This window comes from Amblyomma maculatum, chromosome 6, assembly GCF_055883805.1.
Source record: "Amblyomma maculatum isolate TAMU_Amacu chromosome 6, ASM5588380v1, whole genome shotgun sequence".
Taxonomy (NCBI): Eukaryota; Metazoa; Arthropoda; class Arachnida; order Ixodida; family Ixodidae; genus Amblyomma; species Amblyomma maculatum.
The window spans coordinates 20,357,237-20,375,479 of record NC_139349.1 but is presented as its reverse complement, the minus strand read 5'-3'; the positions used below and the strand labels follow the sequence as shown (position 1 = coordinate 20,375,479).

At 46.7% G+C, this 18,243-nt stretch overlaps 1 protein-coding gene across 2 annotated transcripts in view; it reads left to right on the top strand.

The window, feature by feature from the left end:
• Positions 1-18,243, top strand: part of LOC146185203 (uncharacterized) — a 65,590-nt gene that overhangs the window by 15,550 nt on the left and 31,797 nt on the right. For both annotated transcript variants that reach the window (XM_084606171.1, XM_084606172.1), the window contains exons 3-4: positions 1,885-2,077; positions 8,622-8,956. In XM_084606171.1, coding sequence (XP_084462297.1) covers positions 1,885-2,077; positions 8,622-8,956 — 528 coding nt within the window. The remainder of the gene's footprint in view (positions 1-1,884; positions 2,078-8,621; positions 8,957-18,243) is intronic.

Below are 18,243 nucleotides of genomic sequence, written 5' to 3'. Positions count from 1 at the left end.
TGCCTATCATATGGCTAAGTTTCTGATGTGTATCAAAATGTTTCACATTAATGTGTCATGTGGTATGTGATCTACTAACAATATCTAATGGATCCACATTTATGACATCATGCTCCGCACCAAAAAGAATTTTTTTTTTTTTTAGTGTCTTGTCGCGTGTTTATGTCAACCATTTGCTGCATTGCTTAACACTTTCCTGGCCGCGGGAAAAGAGGTGGTTTTTGGGTGGTGTCAATAATTTTTTTTTTAATTAAGCTCGCTTGGTACAGGAATGTCTAGTATCAAATTGTAGAGGAGAAATTCCTCTTCACAGTGGGTATCAGTGACAATCCACATATTTATTTTATAAGTGATAAAAAAAAAGAATTGTCAGCAAAAAAGGTGCAGTTAAAAAAAACTCACAAAAGTATCAAAGTTTCTTGATACAAATAAAACTTAAAACATTTTTAAAATATACATTTTTTACAACAGAGACCAATGCAACATTGCAGCAAATCGTACCTTTCTGTGTGCAGTATTCACTGAGTTAGGAAAGAAAACAGTAGGCGAGGTCGACCCCTGGCTGTCTTCTAGTGGAAAACACGACTCCTTGCACTGCCAGCAGCAAGTGATACTACCCAAAAGACATTGTCACCCAACTGATAACAGTTTCGACCTTCAGAACAGTGATCTCTTCCGATCAGCGCGTAGAAAAGGCAGAAATACTTCGGGAGCGAACGCGAAACTTATCGAGGCATGGCTGTTCACGTTTTGAGTCAGTTTGACATAGTTTCGCTGTCAGTGCTAAAGTCTGAAGAGCTGAATTTGTCTTTCGAGTCATCACTGCTGCTGTTCGCATCGAAAAATGAGCTTTCCGATGCGTCAACTTCCGCAGAAACGCCTGTTTCCACGCAGCAGGAGCACATGACGTCGACGCCATGATGTAAACAAGGAGCGTCGATCACCTGTATCCGGAGAGCAACTGGACGGGCGCGCACAGTGAAAAAAATTAAATCAAAGGCAAAACAGAAAGAAGGGTTCCTATATTTCCCATTGGATGATGCTGTTTGTCAAGGAGCGCTTTGTTAGCGGGAAAATTCAAATCGTGAAACCATCGATAGCAGGCTATCGATGAGAATAGGCGCAGACAGGAAAGTGTTAATCTTTCTCACTGCAGCTTTCTCACGTGCAGCTTTAACACACAGCATGTATTTTTCTAATGGAAAGTTTTTATGTACTTGAAAAAAGGCCAGAAGGTTTCCTGTCTCTGGAGCAGGGAAGAGCTCAGGTAGAGTCTGCAAAGTGCAACATTCAGTGTATGTGAAATCATGAAAGCAGTGTAGATGTCATTGTTAGTCGGATATTTTAGGGGAATCCCCTAAGGTGGAGTATATTTGTAATAACGGAGTAATAACTCACTGACATCCACCGAAGCGCAGCCAAACAGCTACAAAGGACTTCGTAGTTAAAGAAAAACTCGTAGCTTTCCTTTGTAGTCGTTTGGCTGCACTTGGATAGATGTCAGTGAGTAATTAATCCCTTATTAGATGTCATTGTTGAGGCATTGCAGGGAAGCCGATGCGCAACAATAAAAAAAAAGAAAGGGTCCTTGCCACACCATGTGCTTGTGAAGGAAGTGGATCATCCAGCTCATTGAAGGCTCACGTGGAAGCAGTTGGCAAGCCTCAAGCTAAATTTTGTGAAATCTGCTGTTTCCTAATCTGAAGAGTACCTTTTCTTTGCACTGCTATTGCACTAGAAGCAGATGAGGTAAGGCCAATGGAATTTTCAATTGGTCATGCATGTCACGATGATGTTCAAGTAGACAGGCTTCATATTGTGCACACAAGGTAGTCATGTCATTGTGCGGCGTGAAGTGGATTGAAACAAGCATACTTGATGCAGGCCCGATGTGCAGTTCAGCACCTGAGACGCTGCAGTGCTCCAAGGATGACTCGGTCGCAAATTTTGATGGCACTGCTACAATGGAAGCAGGTGCCCATGGAAGCGGCAAACTCGGTTCTGCCTCCCCAACTCCCGTGCCTGTGCCCCCTGGGTGGCGCCGGTGTCTTGTCCAGGGAAGGATTGTCTATTACAGGTAAGCACTAGTCACACAAAATCATCATGTACCACCGTTGTGAGTTTGTTCCTTCAGTTTAGCTCTTTTAATGTTCACTCTTAAGGGGACATGCTCCAAAACAAAACATTTTTGTTGAGCCAAATGGCCAAAATTTTATATTGGGTCAATTTTAGTAGCTGTTTTCAGATCTGGTGTTAATTTGTGCCTATTTAGATTGGTTAAATTTTGCAAGTCATTCATCTTAAATATAAGGGTGTATTTGTGCACCTTTTTGACGTCAGTATAGATATCATAAAGCAGTGTGCAACATGTCATTTCCTTCAGTGTGATGCACTCAGCACATTGAGAATAAATTGTTCTATATATAAATTTTTTCAATATGTAAAAGATATTACTTTTTAAGTTGCGTTTTATTGGTAAAATTGCGATCCTTTTTCAAACTTATATTTGATGCACAGTATCAAATTGCAGTCAAAAATACCATAGTTGTATTTTGCAAGTACTAAAGAAAGTCCATAGAAAATTTCCTAGTGATATAGTGCAGTCCACTTATAATGATCAAATTCTTGAGATTTATAATTTTTCCCATTGCCCCTATGTAAAAATAAACCAGATACAGTAGAACCCCGCTGATACGTTTTTCATGGGACCGTAAAAAAAAAACGTAAGAGCCGGGAAGTAGGACAAATTGAAAAATGACAGTAGTGGGCAACTGAATGCATTTATTGCCATGTTATCACTTGAAGAAGTCATGCAGCGTTGTCTGTCGCATCTTTTCGCGTCCGGTGAGCACAACTCGCTTCTCCAAAAGTTGCAGTGCCATGTGGCTCTCGCGATCGTCGCGAACGTACCTTCTGAGAAGGTCCAATGCCGCCACAGCCGATGTAAACGTCGGTTCCGGCTGCGGCGCATCCTCCTCCTCCTCTTCCTCTTCGTCGCCACTGTTGTGCGCGTCTACACACTCGGCCACGATCTGGTCGATAGTCATCATCTCGGAGGTGGCAATGTCATCATCCACAGACACGTAATCGTTGTACACGATCCCGTTCGCGCTAACCGCTTCCATGGCCGTGTCCAGTCCGCAGTCCTCGGGGGTTCCGGGGTTCTCCACGGTTCCTGGTTCTGCTGCGCTGTCTGCGTCGCCGAAGCACTTCGCAAAGCAATTCCTGACCGTTGTGGCGGTGACAGCACTCCATGCCGTGGCCAGATAGTGCATGGCATCCAGGATTGTAATGCCAGTTGGCTGTTGCCCGCGGTCCACAGAGGCCAGGGATCGCTTCACGATGCATTTCCTGTAAAAATGCTTCACGTTTTTGATGATGCCAGCATCTAAGGGTTGAAGGTGGCTGGTCGTGTTGGCCGGAAGGTAAACCACCTTGATGTTCCGCAGCGACGTAGTGTCCTTAGGATGCGCGGAGCAGTTATCTAAAAAAAGGACGACTTTTCTGTCCTGACATCCCATATTCGAGTCCATGTACGCGAGGAACTCGTCAAAAATTGCGCACGTCATCCAAGCCTTGCTGTTGTTCTTGTAGTGGCAGGGCAGGTAACGTATATTCTTTAGGCAACGTGGATTTCGAAATTTGCCGATGACCCACGGCTTCATCATCTCGGAGCCATCCGAGTTGCAACACAACAAAACGGTGAGACGGTCTTTGCTGCATTTTCCGCCGTGGCAAGCCTCGCCTTTCAAGCTAAGCGTCTTCGAGGGCTGTACTTTGAAAAAGAGGCCCGCTTCATCAGCATTGAAAATGTCCCTAGGTTCGTAGCCGTCAATAATGCGCGCCACGGTCTCTTTCCAGCTGCCTACAGTAGCCACGTCCACGCTTGCGGCCTCCCCATTCACGGTTCGGTAGCAAATTCCGTGCCTTCGTTTAATCGGTCGATCCAGCCGTTTGACGCACTGAAATCGACGATCCCGAGCTTGTCTGCTATCTCCAGTGCTTTTTCGCGCAAAATGGTGCCATCAAAATTAACACCTGCAGCTCTGGCTTGCTTGAACCATTTGTACACCGCCTCGTCAAGCTGCACGTGCTCCGCACCGCGGGCTTGCTTGCTTTTGATGTCAAAGGACCGGGCATTTGCTTCGATCTCGTTTCTTTTCGAAACAATAGAGTTGAGGGTGGATGGCGTAAGTCCCAGTTCCTTAGCGATGCACACCCGCTTCCGCGTTAGGTTTGCATCCACAGTGCGGAGAATATTCAGTTTATCCTCCAAGGATAGCGCTTTGCGCTTTCTTGATGCCATCTTGCTGTATTTACGTGCTGAACGGGTGGCACGCGCCAGGTGGGCGGTTGAGTGCGCTGGACGCGTGTGCACACGACCGCGGAACGAATTCACAGCCGGAAAATACACGCGGAAAGAGTCCTAAGCTCATCAATCGTGAAGTCAATCGCACACACACCAACCGCACAACGGATGGAGCATGGAGTAATGAAAGACAGCAAGACATAAAAAAAAAAAAAGCGCAACTACTGCTGCTAATGATGATGACGCAGCCTGCCCAAGCGTCACTAGTGCCCTCTGTAGACACGCCAGCAACGCTAGGCCAAGCCAGGCCAAGTCAATTCGCCGAAAAAGTAAACATGGCCGTCGCTGCTTGTTTTTCGGGTTGGCTTGGGGTGCGAGTTCACAACGTATCATGCGGGAACGTGTCCCAAGCTACGACGTAACAGCGGGGTTTCTAATACATGGAAGTCTATGAGAGTCATGCTGGGACTCGACCACAAAGACGTAGCAGCCGGGAAAACGCAGCACCCGGGAACGCAACAGCGGGGTTCTGTTGTATAATGATCGATTATCGGTGGTACATCGGATACGATAGCCTTATCGCTGCCCGGTACGTGTTCACCATGAAAATTTGACTGAATGTTTAATAAAAGATAAAATAATAAGACAATGACGTGAAAACTCGACCTATGCGGCGAAAACGGAAGCAAATGAGCACTATCATCATCGCAATTGTCGATTTTGCATCCATGGAAAATGGCGGCGAAAAGGCAGATTCATCGAGATTTTTGGCAGGGTTTCAAGGTTGGAAGCCTCGTGAAAAAATAGACGTTCACACTCTACAATTTTAACGATCATCAAGGCTGGGAATGTCATTCAGTTCATCCAGCTGGTAATCGGTTTCGGGCACACATAAAGGACTGCCGCCAGCGTACGTGCTACTGGAAACGATGCTCACAGCGATTGGCAAGCTTCAGCTGCTGCTCAGGCAAGAGCAAATTTCCGACTTGTTTAATTATGCTTAAGTTATTTTATAGCTACTGATGTATACTGTAATAAAGTGTTTAGTGCCCTTTACAATGATTAGCGTTGTTCAGTTACTCATCACTAGTAAGTAGGCAAGCCTACATGCATGGGAAAATATGTGGGTATGCTTTTTTTGTTTTTTCGCCGGTCCAGATATAGTAATAATCGGTTATAACGACCGAATTTTCAGGTTTTTCTCAATATTGTTATAAGTGGACTGCACTGTACAGCATTGACTGGTGAAGTAATGTCCTGTTAAAGCAGTAATGTTGCTTGATAATAACAAAGAAAGAAAAGAGGGTTTTAAAATTTAACTAGCATTTAGTGAATGAACGTGATGCTTGTTATTAAACAAACTTCAGAAAGTGGAGCTTAGGGAGCTCCAAACTCCAAAGCTCCAAAGCAGCAGCCACGGCAGTGAATACAAAACAAAGAAAAAAAATGATGTGCCGTTCACACCAGCCAATGAGAAATGCGCGAGAGCCAATCAGAGACCGCAAATGACGTTCGGAAAACCGCCGCTCACAGCCACTTCGCTTGAGCGACGGCATTTTGTGATAGTGCAAATTGCGCTCAACAGCTTCGAACCGAATCCAAGATGGCAACGATCGGCCGGCTGTAATGCCAGCGGCGAGCTCAGGAATTTCGAACAAATTTCCTCTTTTCGGGGCCATTCCGTGGTTGTCGTAATGTTTTGAACGCAGATTTTATCGCATTTCCTGATCGAATTTAGTGTTAATAATTTTCGAAAGGATAAACGTTCCGAAAATGAGTTTTTCTCAAAATCGATTTATTGACCATTTTCGCCCGTTCTCCCCTTAATACATTATTTTTCATTTTGCACAAAATCACTATATCTGCTGACTTGCATTTATTTACTTCGTTAAAACCGGGCCCAAAATGTATTCAAAGTACAAAAACGGGAACGGGAAATTGAACTTCCTTCGTTATAACCGCTATTACGCTGTACGTGGCTTCGCTATAACCGGGCTGGACTGTAGCCTAAATTTCAAACAAAAAATACTAATTGTTTGTGATTAGATATATTCTAGGTAGTTCATTGTGCGGTACAAGACCAGTCACGGATTCTTGTTGACATTTTTTAAAGGCACTTTAAAAACAACCTTTTCATTCACTTTTTCATTCTTATTGTATGTCATACCTCCAATGTTTCGTTTTCTTTTTCTTTTTCTTAGACGATATTTAGGAATTCAAGAGTACCTCATCTTGTTCCCTACAAACTTGAGACCAGAAGTCACTTGTGAAATGGCGAATTTCCTAACGGTTGTGTTCTCTCAAAGAGTGCAAACGTTTCAGAAGGTTCTAGTTTCAGTACAGTCACCGACCATTCTTTTGGATTTGGCGGGACCCGGGAAATGGTCCAAAAACTCCATGAACTTGAAAAAAAAATAATTTTTCTGCAAAAAATCAGCTGTAACAATTGACAACCTTCGCTGCTTCCCATGTTTCGTGTATATGTCGATAACAGAGAGTTATAATATAGCGCGGTCGGCTTCCACGCGCTCGCATGATTCGATATGGCAGGCATGGCCGCCAGTGCCCTAGCGCTGGCTGGTGCAGACGCGCCAGGTGCGCTCGCCACTGAGAAGCATGCAACTCGCTCAAGGCAGTCACCACATGCGCAGTGGGGGCCTGCAGAAGCATATCATGTTAAGCTGTAACTGCTATAACCCTCCAGTTAGAAAAATGCTTGGCCAGTCATGCTTTCGTCATGTCCATGCCACTTCACGACGTACTGCGATGTAGTCGATCATACCGCGAACGAATGAACACGCCGAGGGAAGCAATAACATTGTTTCCATGGTTAAAGACGATAGCCAAGACCGCGAGATGGAACTCGCAGGAAGAAAGCGAGCAGAACAAGAGCCGCCATGAATCACAAATGAAGGGAGGATGACGCCAGCGAGTGGCGTCAGAGCGAATCGCGACGGACAGTGCTCACATTCCATTTTCAATCTGATTGAGCGCTCTTTGTAGGCTGCCGCGATGAAATGGTCGAGCATTTGCTTATTGCTACTGCCTCAAATGGCGACGAACAAAGAGCCAAGCTTGTCAGTCCTAATGACTGCTTCGCCTAGCTTTCACGGCCGCACAAAACCAGTTGTTTGCGAAAATGACGCCCGCTCGTGTCAAGGTGATGCCAAAATAACGAGCCTGCAGCCAAAAAGTGATCTCCACAGTATTGATCGCACCAAATTTGTTCCTTAAAATTTAACATTTGGACAGCTTAGAGTTCGAAATATCGGTCGTAAAAATGTGCAAGCTCCTATGGGCCGCGTGGCAGTTCCTGAATAAAGTCTGAAATATCGCGCAAGTCCGAATTATTTTAGTCCGAAAAATCGGTCTGCTACTGTACTAGAAATAAGTAATCAAAGTGTCTTGTTTTGCTGCTCTCTATTCTTGAGCATGACGCTGCTTGGTGGCAATTGCTTCAAGGCACTTTCTCTTTTTTTTTCTTAAGCTTCACATCTGTCCAGATGCCTTTGTCTTTCCTTGTGAAATGCTTTCCTTGGTTGCTTGTTGGACGTGCCTCATTGTGTGGACTCAATATTTTAGCTCCAGCTTGTTGAGCATTCTGGTTATACAGGCTCCTGATGGTGCAAAAACGGCGTTTGGTGGTCGGCGTATCTTGTTTCCGTCAAGCTTCTGTTTCGGTTTAGCAGCCAACCTGCAGTTTGCACAACCCAAATTATGCCTCCTTTTTTATTTATATTTTTTAGCTACCCGCTATAATAAGTAATAAAAAAAATAATAAGGAACAATTTATGCTGCCGTTGCGGTCACTTTGTACTCGGACAGTGCCTATGTCTAGAGATGCGCGGTTTTGTTGATAAATTTTCAAAAAGAAGAGGTGTGAAGCTTGTGGAAATGAACCTCTGGCGTCATCGACTGAGCATCCGATCAAGGTCAGTTTGAGCCAAAATCAGAACACCCACCTTAGCAGGTGTGGCATTCAGCCATTGATCGCAGGGACACAGAATCTTACCACGGCCGTGCTAGCCACATTTCGGTACTATAAGTGAAATGCGATTGATGATGCTTGTACGCTCGGGTGATGTTCGCACACACGAAGGAACTTTGTTCGATAGAAATAATTGGTTTCTGGAGCTCTGCACTGTGGTGTCTCCCATAGCTCGTGTGCAGCTCTGACATTTAGGCCGCCATGCCAAACTTCACCTAGGTGCGAGTGGCAGCATTTGCAGTGTCGTTTTATAGTGAGAGCATTTTGTGTTAAAAAGCATTATAAAACCTCTCTCTGTGTGCATTGCTTGTGCTTTCTCAACAGCCCGAGCAACCAGCAGATGTGGAGCCTGGGCGATGTGGCCAAATACTTGCAGACAGACGGGGTGTGCAAATGTGGCCTGGACTGCCCCCTCAACCTCGAGAAGACGTTCAGCTTTGATGCTACAGCTCGGTCCCGACCGTGGTCGCCAGCCACTGCCAAGAGTAGTGGCTGCAAGGTGTCCCCGGGCACCACAGCAGCAACTAGCCTCACCACCACCACAGCCACCTCCACCACCACCAGTGGCAATGGAAGTGCAGGCACTCAAAACACCAGGCCTCCTGCGCCGACTGCTGCAGTTACGGCGGCACCTCCATCAGCCAGGCCTGCGAAAAAAGGTGTGCCTGGATTGTAGCTCTTCCCTCTGTTACGCCCATGGAGCATCACAATTTAGCCTCTAACAATGGATGCAAATGGCAGTTTGAAATGTGCATCATTCCTAAATATGCTGCACCATCACCCTTGAAGCTGGAAAACTTGCAGTTGATTTTTCTCTTTCATTTGCCTAGTTTCCTTGCGGTGGTACAATTTTTGGGCCGCTTGCGAAAACAGCCTAGCGTAGAAGCCAAGAATCGCTGCCTCTGAAAGCATGGCCTGCACCCTCAAAGACGCCAACTCTTGTGATTACACCGTCTGTGTCTATAGTTGATTTTGTCGACAGTTAAAGTAGTGGTTACTGCAAGGATGCTGGAATTTTTTCATACGTATTTGCCACTGGACAGGCTCACGCTTATATTCCAGAATTTCTTTAAATTTTTTTATTTTTGGATGCAAGCATAAGTTTTCAGGTTCCTTGAGCAATGCGGAGAATAAGTTGCCAAATACAGTACAACCTCGGCAATACGAATCTCACGGGGTCGCGAAAAAATTTGTATCATCCGAATATTCGTATCATCAAAGTAGAAGAAATAAAGTATTCAGAAGCATGGAAAAGGCAGCCGCTCAGATTTGTCTACAGCCTTGAAGGTTTGATACGGTCGTGCGGTCACAGCTCGCCACTCGCTGCACACACAGCGCGACAGGCGATTGCAACATAAGCGACATGTAGGCCGCATGTCTCTACAGGCTTCTTGCGACGCGCATAGAGCATGACAAGAGATGGCGACATGCCGGCCGAACGGCTCCACAGACTGCTAAAGAGATAATTATTAGCATCCCCTTTTTAACGGAGTGGTGAGAAGTGTAAATCTGAAGAAGGAACGCAACAGATTAGTAAGAAAAAAGTCCAACGAATTAGCGGTGAAAGATATCATTACTGAGTGCGCTTTAGAAATAGGCAGTAGGATAGTTAGAGAGGATACCGGTAAGCTTTCTAAGGAGACCAAAGATTCGATTAAGAAACGCCAGAGTATGAAAGCTTCCAATCCAACAGACTAGATAGAATTGGCAGAGATATCAAAGCTAATCAATAAGCGCAAAATGGCCTATATAAGGAAGTATAACATGGAGAATATTGAGCATGCTGTAAAGAACGGGGGAAGCCTTAAAGCGGTGAAGGAGAAATTAGGCATAGGCAGAAATCAGATGTACGCGTTAAGGGACAAGGCGGGCAACGTCATCACGAATATGGACAAGATAGTCAAAATAGCCGAGGAATTCTATGCTGATCTGTACAGTAGCCAAAGTAGTCGGGACCATAATGAGATTGGCGGTAAGGAAAAACAGTCAGACGTTCCACCAGTGACGAGGGACGAGGTTAAGAAATCAATAAAAACTATGAAAAGGGAGAAAGCAGCTGGAGAAGATCAGATAACTATAGATTTGTTGAAGGATGAGGGGGGATATCGTGCTAGAAAAACTGGCCACCCTGAATACGCAGTGCCTGATGTCATCGACGGTACCGGAACCATAGAAGAACGCAAACAGTATCCTCATTCATAAGAAAGGGACGCTGAGGACCTTAAAAATTACAGACCAATCAGCTTACTGTCTGTTACGTACAAAGTATTTACTAAGGTAATCGCTAATAGAATCAGGACAACCTTAGACTGCAATCAAGCAAAGGAACAAGCAGGGTTTCGAATACGGTACTCTACTATCGATTATATCCATACCATCAACCAGGTGATAGAAAAATGTTTGGAATATAACCAGCCCCTATACATAGCATTCATTGATTATGAAAAAGCATTTGATTCAGTAGAAACCTCAACAGTGATGCAGGCATTGCGAAATCGGGGTAGACGAGCCATACGTGAAAGTGCTGGAAGATATATATATTGGCTACATAGCAACCATAGTTCCGCATAAAGAAAGTAACAAAATTCCCATAAAGAAAGGTGTGAGGCAAGGAGACACGATCTCCCTAGTACTATTCATAGCTTGCTTAGAAGAAGTATTCAGACACTTGGAATGGGAGCAGTTAGGCATAAGGGTAGATGGAGAATACCTTGCTAATCTGCAATTTGCTGATGACATTGCCTTGCAAAGTGACTCAGGAGATGAACTGCAAAGAATGATTGTTGACCTAGAAAGGTAGGCTTGAAAATCAATGTGCAGAAGACTAAGGTAATGTTCAACAGCCTCGGGAAGGAACAGCTGTTTACGTTTGGTAGCGAAGCACTGGAAGTAGTAGGCGAATATGTCTACTTAGGACAGGTAGTAACTGCAGATCCGGACCATGAAAAGGAAATAACAAGAAAAATAAGATTAGGATGGAGCGCATTTGGCAAACACTCGCAGATTGTGACCAACAGCTTACCAGTATCGCTCAAGAGGAAAGTATACAACAGTTGCATCTTACCTGTACTCACCTATGGGGCGGAAACGTGAGGCTAGCCAAGAGGGTTTTACTTCTTTTAAGCTGAGGACAACGCAGAGGGCTGTGGAAAGAAAAATGCTAAGGGCAACATTAAGAGACAGGAAGCGTGCAGAGACTGACTTTCTAGTCGAAATCAAGAAGAAATGGGCATAGGCAGAACATGTAGTGCAAAGAGAGGATAATCGGTGGTCGCTAGGGTAACAAACTGGATTCCTAAGGAAGGAAAGCGTAGCAGGGGGCGGCAGAAAGTTAGGTGGGCGGATGAGGTTAAGAAGTTCGCAGGGTGGATGCAACTAACACAGTTTAGTTCAGTCGTGTCCGACTCTTCGTGACCCTATGGACTATATCACGCCACGCTTTCCGGTCTCTCACTATCTTCCTAATATCACATAACTTCATCTGCAGCGCCTCGAGGATGCCATCTAACCATCGCGTTCGCTGCCTATGCCTTCTCCGGTGACCCTCAACCTTTCCCAACATCAAATCTTTCTCTAGCGACTCCTCTCTTCTCACCAGATGACCAAAGTAGCTGAGCTTTAACTTTAGAATTTGGCCCTCCAATGAGCAGTCAGGGTTTATGGTCGACAATATTGACTGATTTGATCTTCTGGCAGTCCAAGGAGAAATATGGAAGAGGCCTTCGCCCTGCAGTGGGTATAGTCAGGCTGATGATGATGAGAAGTGTCGCCTAGCTCGTAATGCACTGCTCGCGATGCGTGCAGCGCGACTAGCAGTCGCAACGTCTACAATAAGTAGCAGGTGCGCACCCACTGCTTGCAATGCCACCCACTACTCATGACGGCACGCTGTTGCAAACGTTTCGCGGCGTGGTAAACGACTGCAATGCCGGCAATGTATGGTCCGCCCGCCTCTGCGTACCTCTCACAGTGCGTACAGCACAACAGGAGATGGCAACATGCGGGCCGCGCAGCACCGCAAACTGCTTGCGGATCACGGAGCCAGCAGTGTGTGGCCCGTGCGCGCCCGCATATGCCACCGCCAACTGCTGCAGTTGCGCCGTCTCCAGTTTGAGGCCCATGCGCCGCTGAAAACTTTTCACGGCGTGAGCTCAACAGACAATCGCGATATTGGCGAGGTGCAGGCCACTTGCCACCACCACAAGCCGCTCGTGATGCGTACATACAGCACAGCTGGTGACCACGGAATCAACGATGTCCGGGTAGTGTTTAACGTTCAAGGTTGCAGGTGCAGCTCGCGCCTTCATATCATCCGCAGTGGCGCAGGAGAGTGTTCGGAACATTCTAAATTTCGCATATTGGACACAATGCACTCTGGCTGGAGAATTTTGCGAATTTGTATCTTTCCAAAATTCGTGTCAATCGGATTCGTAGCACTGAGATTTTACTGTAATACAGTCGAACCTCGATATATCGAACAGCGCGGTGATTGCAAAATAGTTCGATATAGCCGGAATTCGATATACAAAATCACGTAGAAAACGCGTCAAAAACTAGTACAAATCAATCAATGAACCAATCGTGGCACAGTGGCGCAATAAATACTCACTTGAAGTTTCAAACAAAGTATTTATTCCTTTGGCTTAAAGTACTGTAGCAGCGTAGCTTGCTTCAAATTGGCAACCGCGTGCTTAACCACGGCGTCCTCAACGTAGTCTAAACGGTCCACAAGCGATAGTCCAGCGCCTTCTATTGCGCCGCAGTAGCGGCGTACAAGGTCCAAAGCAGCTACAGCCTCAGTTGCAGTCGGGAGCGGGGCAGCGCTTACGGGATCCACCTCGGCAGCATCTTCGTTTGGCCGCTCAGCAGTAACTTCCGCCGCAATCTCTACATCTGTCAACTCCGCCACTGTTCCGGTGCTGTCATCACCGCCAACGAAGTCATCAATGCACATGCTGTGTGGCTCAGCACCGACAAAGCGCTCCAACTGGCTCCAGGTTTCTTGGTGCTGGCATTCTTCCTCTATGCCGTCGTCCAACGCTGATTCTTCAGTTGCTTGCTCGGAAGCTTCTTCAATGCGGCTTACAAAACCCGCATGCCGAAAGCAGTGAACTACTGTCGACTGCTTGACGCTGTCCCACGAGGCTTTCAGCATTTGAATGGCACCCAAAAGGTCTATCTTTAGCTCTTGGCCCATCCGCAGCTTGAAAAGCAAAATGTCGATCAGCCGACGTTTATAAATGGATTTGAAAGCGCGAATAATGCCCTGGTCCAATGGTTGCAGCTTCGACGTCATGTTCGGCGGCAAAAACTTAATTTCAATGTTGCTCAGCTGGACATCAGTGTGGTGTGCTGTGCAATTGTCAACGATGAGGCAAACCGTCCGGCCTTGACGCGCCAGCTCCGAGTCCCATGCTTTCAACCATTTTTGGAATATCTCCCGAGTCATCCACGATTTCTTGTTCCATGCGTATGTCACCGGAACACTGGGGCAGTTGCGCATGCATCTCAGGGTTTGGAACTTGCCTATGACAAGTGGCCGCAGCTTCGTGCTGCCGTCCATATTCGCAGCTAACAGAACTGTAATACGAGCCTTGCCTTGCTTGCCGCCGTGGCACTTGTCTCCGCGCGTGTCGAGCGTTTGTCGCGGAAGCATTTGCCAGAACAGGCCCGTCTCGTCAGCATTGAATATCTGATTGGGCTCATACTTGACGAGAATCTTAGGCCACTCTTCTTCAAGCCACTTCTTGATCTCGCCTTCATTGGCGTCCTCACTTTCCCCCGAGACTGTCTTCCTGACAATGTTAAAGCGGGCCTTAAAACGTTGCAGCCAACCGCTGCTGGCATTGAAGTTCTCGGCACCGAGAATGAATGCAAAGTTCTTGGCCTTCTGTTGTATCATCGGTCCCGATACAGGAATATTCCGGGCCCTTGCGTCGATGAACCATTTGTGCAGCGCCTTCTCAACGTCTTCAAAGGCAGCTTTGCGCACCCGCCGCGCGCCTGAGTGCTGGTTTTGTTCCGCCTTGGCCTTTATGTCACTCTTGTTTTTCAGCAGAGTGCTCAAAGTGCTCCTCGGTATGCTGAAAGCTTCGGCGACGCTTGACTTTTTTTCACCATTTTCAACGCGGCGGATCACTTCCAATTTCGCAGCAAATGTCAGGGTCGTCCGCTTCTTCGCGTTTGCAGCCATCACAACACCGACCACGCCGTGACAGGCCTAGGCCACCTAGGCTGCCTAGGCCACACACGATAACAACGACTGGCGCAGCACAAGTGGCGGCGCCGAGACGCGGTTAGTCGTTGACAAACTAAATCAGGCTAGCCACCCTAGCCCGGCCAAGCCGCCGCGTGCATACGCCGCTACGTTCAAATGGCGCCCTCGGCGCGACCGATGTATGCAGCGATCGTGCGCAGCAGTCGGGAACGCCCATCGCGCCGCCGCTATCTTCGAGGGCGTTGAGGGAAAACTCGCCTCCTGTCAACAGAGTGCACATGGTTTGGGGTGGCGGAGTTCGATTTATCCATTTGGCAACCGACGCCGTTAGAAATGAAAAATTAAAAATGCATGCGATTTTCCGCGTGATATAGAAAGTGTTCGATATAATCAATAATTTGATATATCCATGTTCGATATATCGAGGTTCAACTGTACCTATCTTCGTGCAGTTAACCTTTGGTTTTCAAGCTGTCTTTTTTGTTGCAGCACCAGATGGATGGAATTTCATTTATTAACTGCAATTCTTTCTTTCAAATGGTCCATCACAACAGAACACCTGTCTCGACAGCTGAGGACGTTCCTGAAACCAAATGGTCACATTTTCTTTGTTGATTGTCTTGGAGATCTTGTCCAACTGAAAAGTCTCCAAGCAGAAAGTTTTGTTTCCGTCTGGATGGTTGGTATACATAGCTGATATGATGTGGTGATATCTTATAATATAATGAAGCCAGAATTGATTCCATTCCACCAGCGATGACATCAAAGTTGAGTTGAGGTGATGACAACTAGAACGTCACCATGACGCCAGGGCGTGATGTTTTCCAAAAAGAGCCATTGAGACACTAAAAGGCACACCCTAATGTTTTGCCTTGTTTTTCCTAAAGAGCCATAAAGCAAGTTTATTTTTGAAGAGAGGTCATTTTGTGAGAAGTTGATGGCACTTAGATGTACTGTCAAATCTCGTTATAATGAACGTCAAATTACCATATATTGCCGCGTATAAGTCGACCTTTTTTTTTTTAAATGTCTTTCCAAAAGTTGGGGGTCGACTTATAATTGGGGTCGACGTATATGCGGAGTTAAAGTCTGCTTATATGCGGGGGCAAAAGTAATTTTGACCGAGTCTCGGATAGTAGTATCACAGTCCGTACGCTCGTAATTTCATAAAAGTTGTCAGACACAATGCGAAAGTGGATCTGCTTTAAGAAGAAAACATCATCATCATCATCAGCCTGATTATACCCACTGCAGGGAGAAGGCCTCTCCCATATTTCTCCACTTAACCCGGTTCTGTGCTAGCTGCATCCACTTGACCCCTGCGAACTTCTTAATCTCATCCGCCCACCTAACTTTCTGCCGCCCCTTGCTACGCTTTCCTTCCCTTGGAATCCAGTTTGTTACCCTCAGCGACCATCGGTTATCCTCTCTTCGCACTACATGTCCTGCCCATGTCCATTTCTTCTTTTTAATTTCTACTAGAATGTCGGTAACTTGAGTTATTTCTCTGACCCACTCAAAACAACTTGAATTTAATTGAGATATGCACCAAAGGTTTGCTTTAATACGATAACAACTTCTTATCGACAAACCGTGGGCGTTCCGCGAAAAAACGGCCAAAGCCAGGCGGGCTGGCAATGTTTGATACAAATGGGACAGCTACAACTCCAATCCAATCCAAAACGACCACACGTGACCAGTCACATGAGCCGAGAAGCATTTTCCAAGGCCCATTTTCGCATGTTGTGCAACATCGTTCGCCATTTCTTCTGGGCCTGGACTCTAGCCGACGTGACAGCTAACAGCGGTGAATGGGATTTGTGTCACTCGACAGACGCCTTGCAAGATACCGCCGCAACCTCGGCAACAGTACAGCGCTGCTTTCAAGCGGCAAGTCATCCTTTACGCCGAGTCGGAAAACAACGTTGAAGCAGGGCGGAAGTTAGACATCTCAGAAAAGTGCGTAAGAGGCTGAAGAAAACAAAGTAAGCTTTTTGTGTGTGCTGCTACACGCCGTTCCTTTCGTAGGCCGAAGCCCGGACAATACCCTGCTGTTGAGGTGGTTCGAGATTGGGTTCACGACCAGATAAGCAAGAGCCTGAGTGTTTGCTACAATGACATTGAAACACAGGCATGCGCTGTCGCGGAGGAGATGTGCATATCGCGTACCGAGTTTAAAGTGTCTAAGAAGTGGGTGACGAATTTCATGAAGAGGAACGGCTTAGGCCTGAGGCAACGAACGACAGTATGCCAACAGTTGCCGGAAGCCTACAAAGAAAAACGGAGCGCCTTTCTGCGCTACGGAAATGACCTGCGGGCAACACATTCATTCCTGCCTGGTCAGATAGGCAACGGTGACCAGACTCCAGTCTGGTTTGATATGCCTAGCAATAGGACCATGTCCGCAAAAGGGGACCGCCAGGTCCGCCTGCTGACAACGGGCAACATGCACAACCGTTTAACGATCATGTTATGCGCACAAGTTGCTATGTTATGGGCACAAGTTGCTATGTTATGGGCACAAGTTGCTGCCATTCCTTCTGTTTAAGAGGAAAACGATCCCGACGAAGGAAAAGTTCCCACCAAAAGTCATCATGCGGGTGAATGAGAAGGGATTTTTTAATGATGAAATGGTCCTCGAATGGTTTCGTCTCGTGTGGTGCAAGCGTCCTGGGGGCACTGCTGAAGCCCCGCGGCATGCTCATTTTGGACTCTTTCCGCGGCCACATAACCAACCGTGTGAAAAAAGCGGTAGCAGACGTGGGATGCGACCTGGTCATCATTCCGGGCGGATTGACACCTGTTCTTCAGCCACTGGATGTGGCACTGAACGAGCCATTCAAAGACCACATCAGTGCATTCTAAAACGAGTGGCTTCACCAAGAAAACCCAAAGACACCAACAGGGAGGCTGAAGCGAGCTTCTTTGGGCGAAGTGGTTCAATAGGTCAACGATGCCTGGTATGGACTACCAACAGACATGGTCTCTGCGGCGTTCTCAACGTGCGGCATCTCGGCACCGCTTCCGACGACCAGCGGCAGCAGTGGCTCATAAGATGATGATCGCGACTGTGTCCTCACAAGCGACAACAGACGTCTCGTGAACGAATAAATGTTTCTTTATGACTCAGCCTTCTGAAATACCTTTTGGGCGAGCTAGGACCACAGGGTGCGGTAGCATCGACCTAAATTCGTAGTCTTTTTTTTTTTTGCCCAAAGGGGGTCGCGAGTTAAGATGTCGACTTTGAGTTAGGATGTCGAGCATAATACGGTATGCACCGTGTTGTTAATTAAATGAAACGCGCATCAAAAAAGGTCTGCCCTCGGCTGCATCATGAAAGTACACTGCTTCGCACCGGCTTCGCAGCACCAAATGCTGTGAGGTTATCGCCGAGGTGCCATACGCGCGTGATGCGGGCGACGTATGGCACTCTGACCGAGTGCTGCAGCCTGGTCATAGCACAGCTTTTTTTGTTTGGCATCGAAGCCATGGCAGACTGCGTTTTGGAATCGGCCAGCGCAATAGCAGACAGTTTTTGCTTGACACCGCCTTATTGTCAATGCATTAGTTCTTAAAAATATAGAGATGATTGGGTTCAGTCATGCCACAGCAGTGGGGCTAGTCTACAAGCTGACTGGGTGAGACGAGCCGCACCGGCGTCAGCTGATATGCTACTGCATGTGTGTAGAAACTTAATTGTACCACAGCTGTCACTTCTGTGAGCAACTC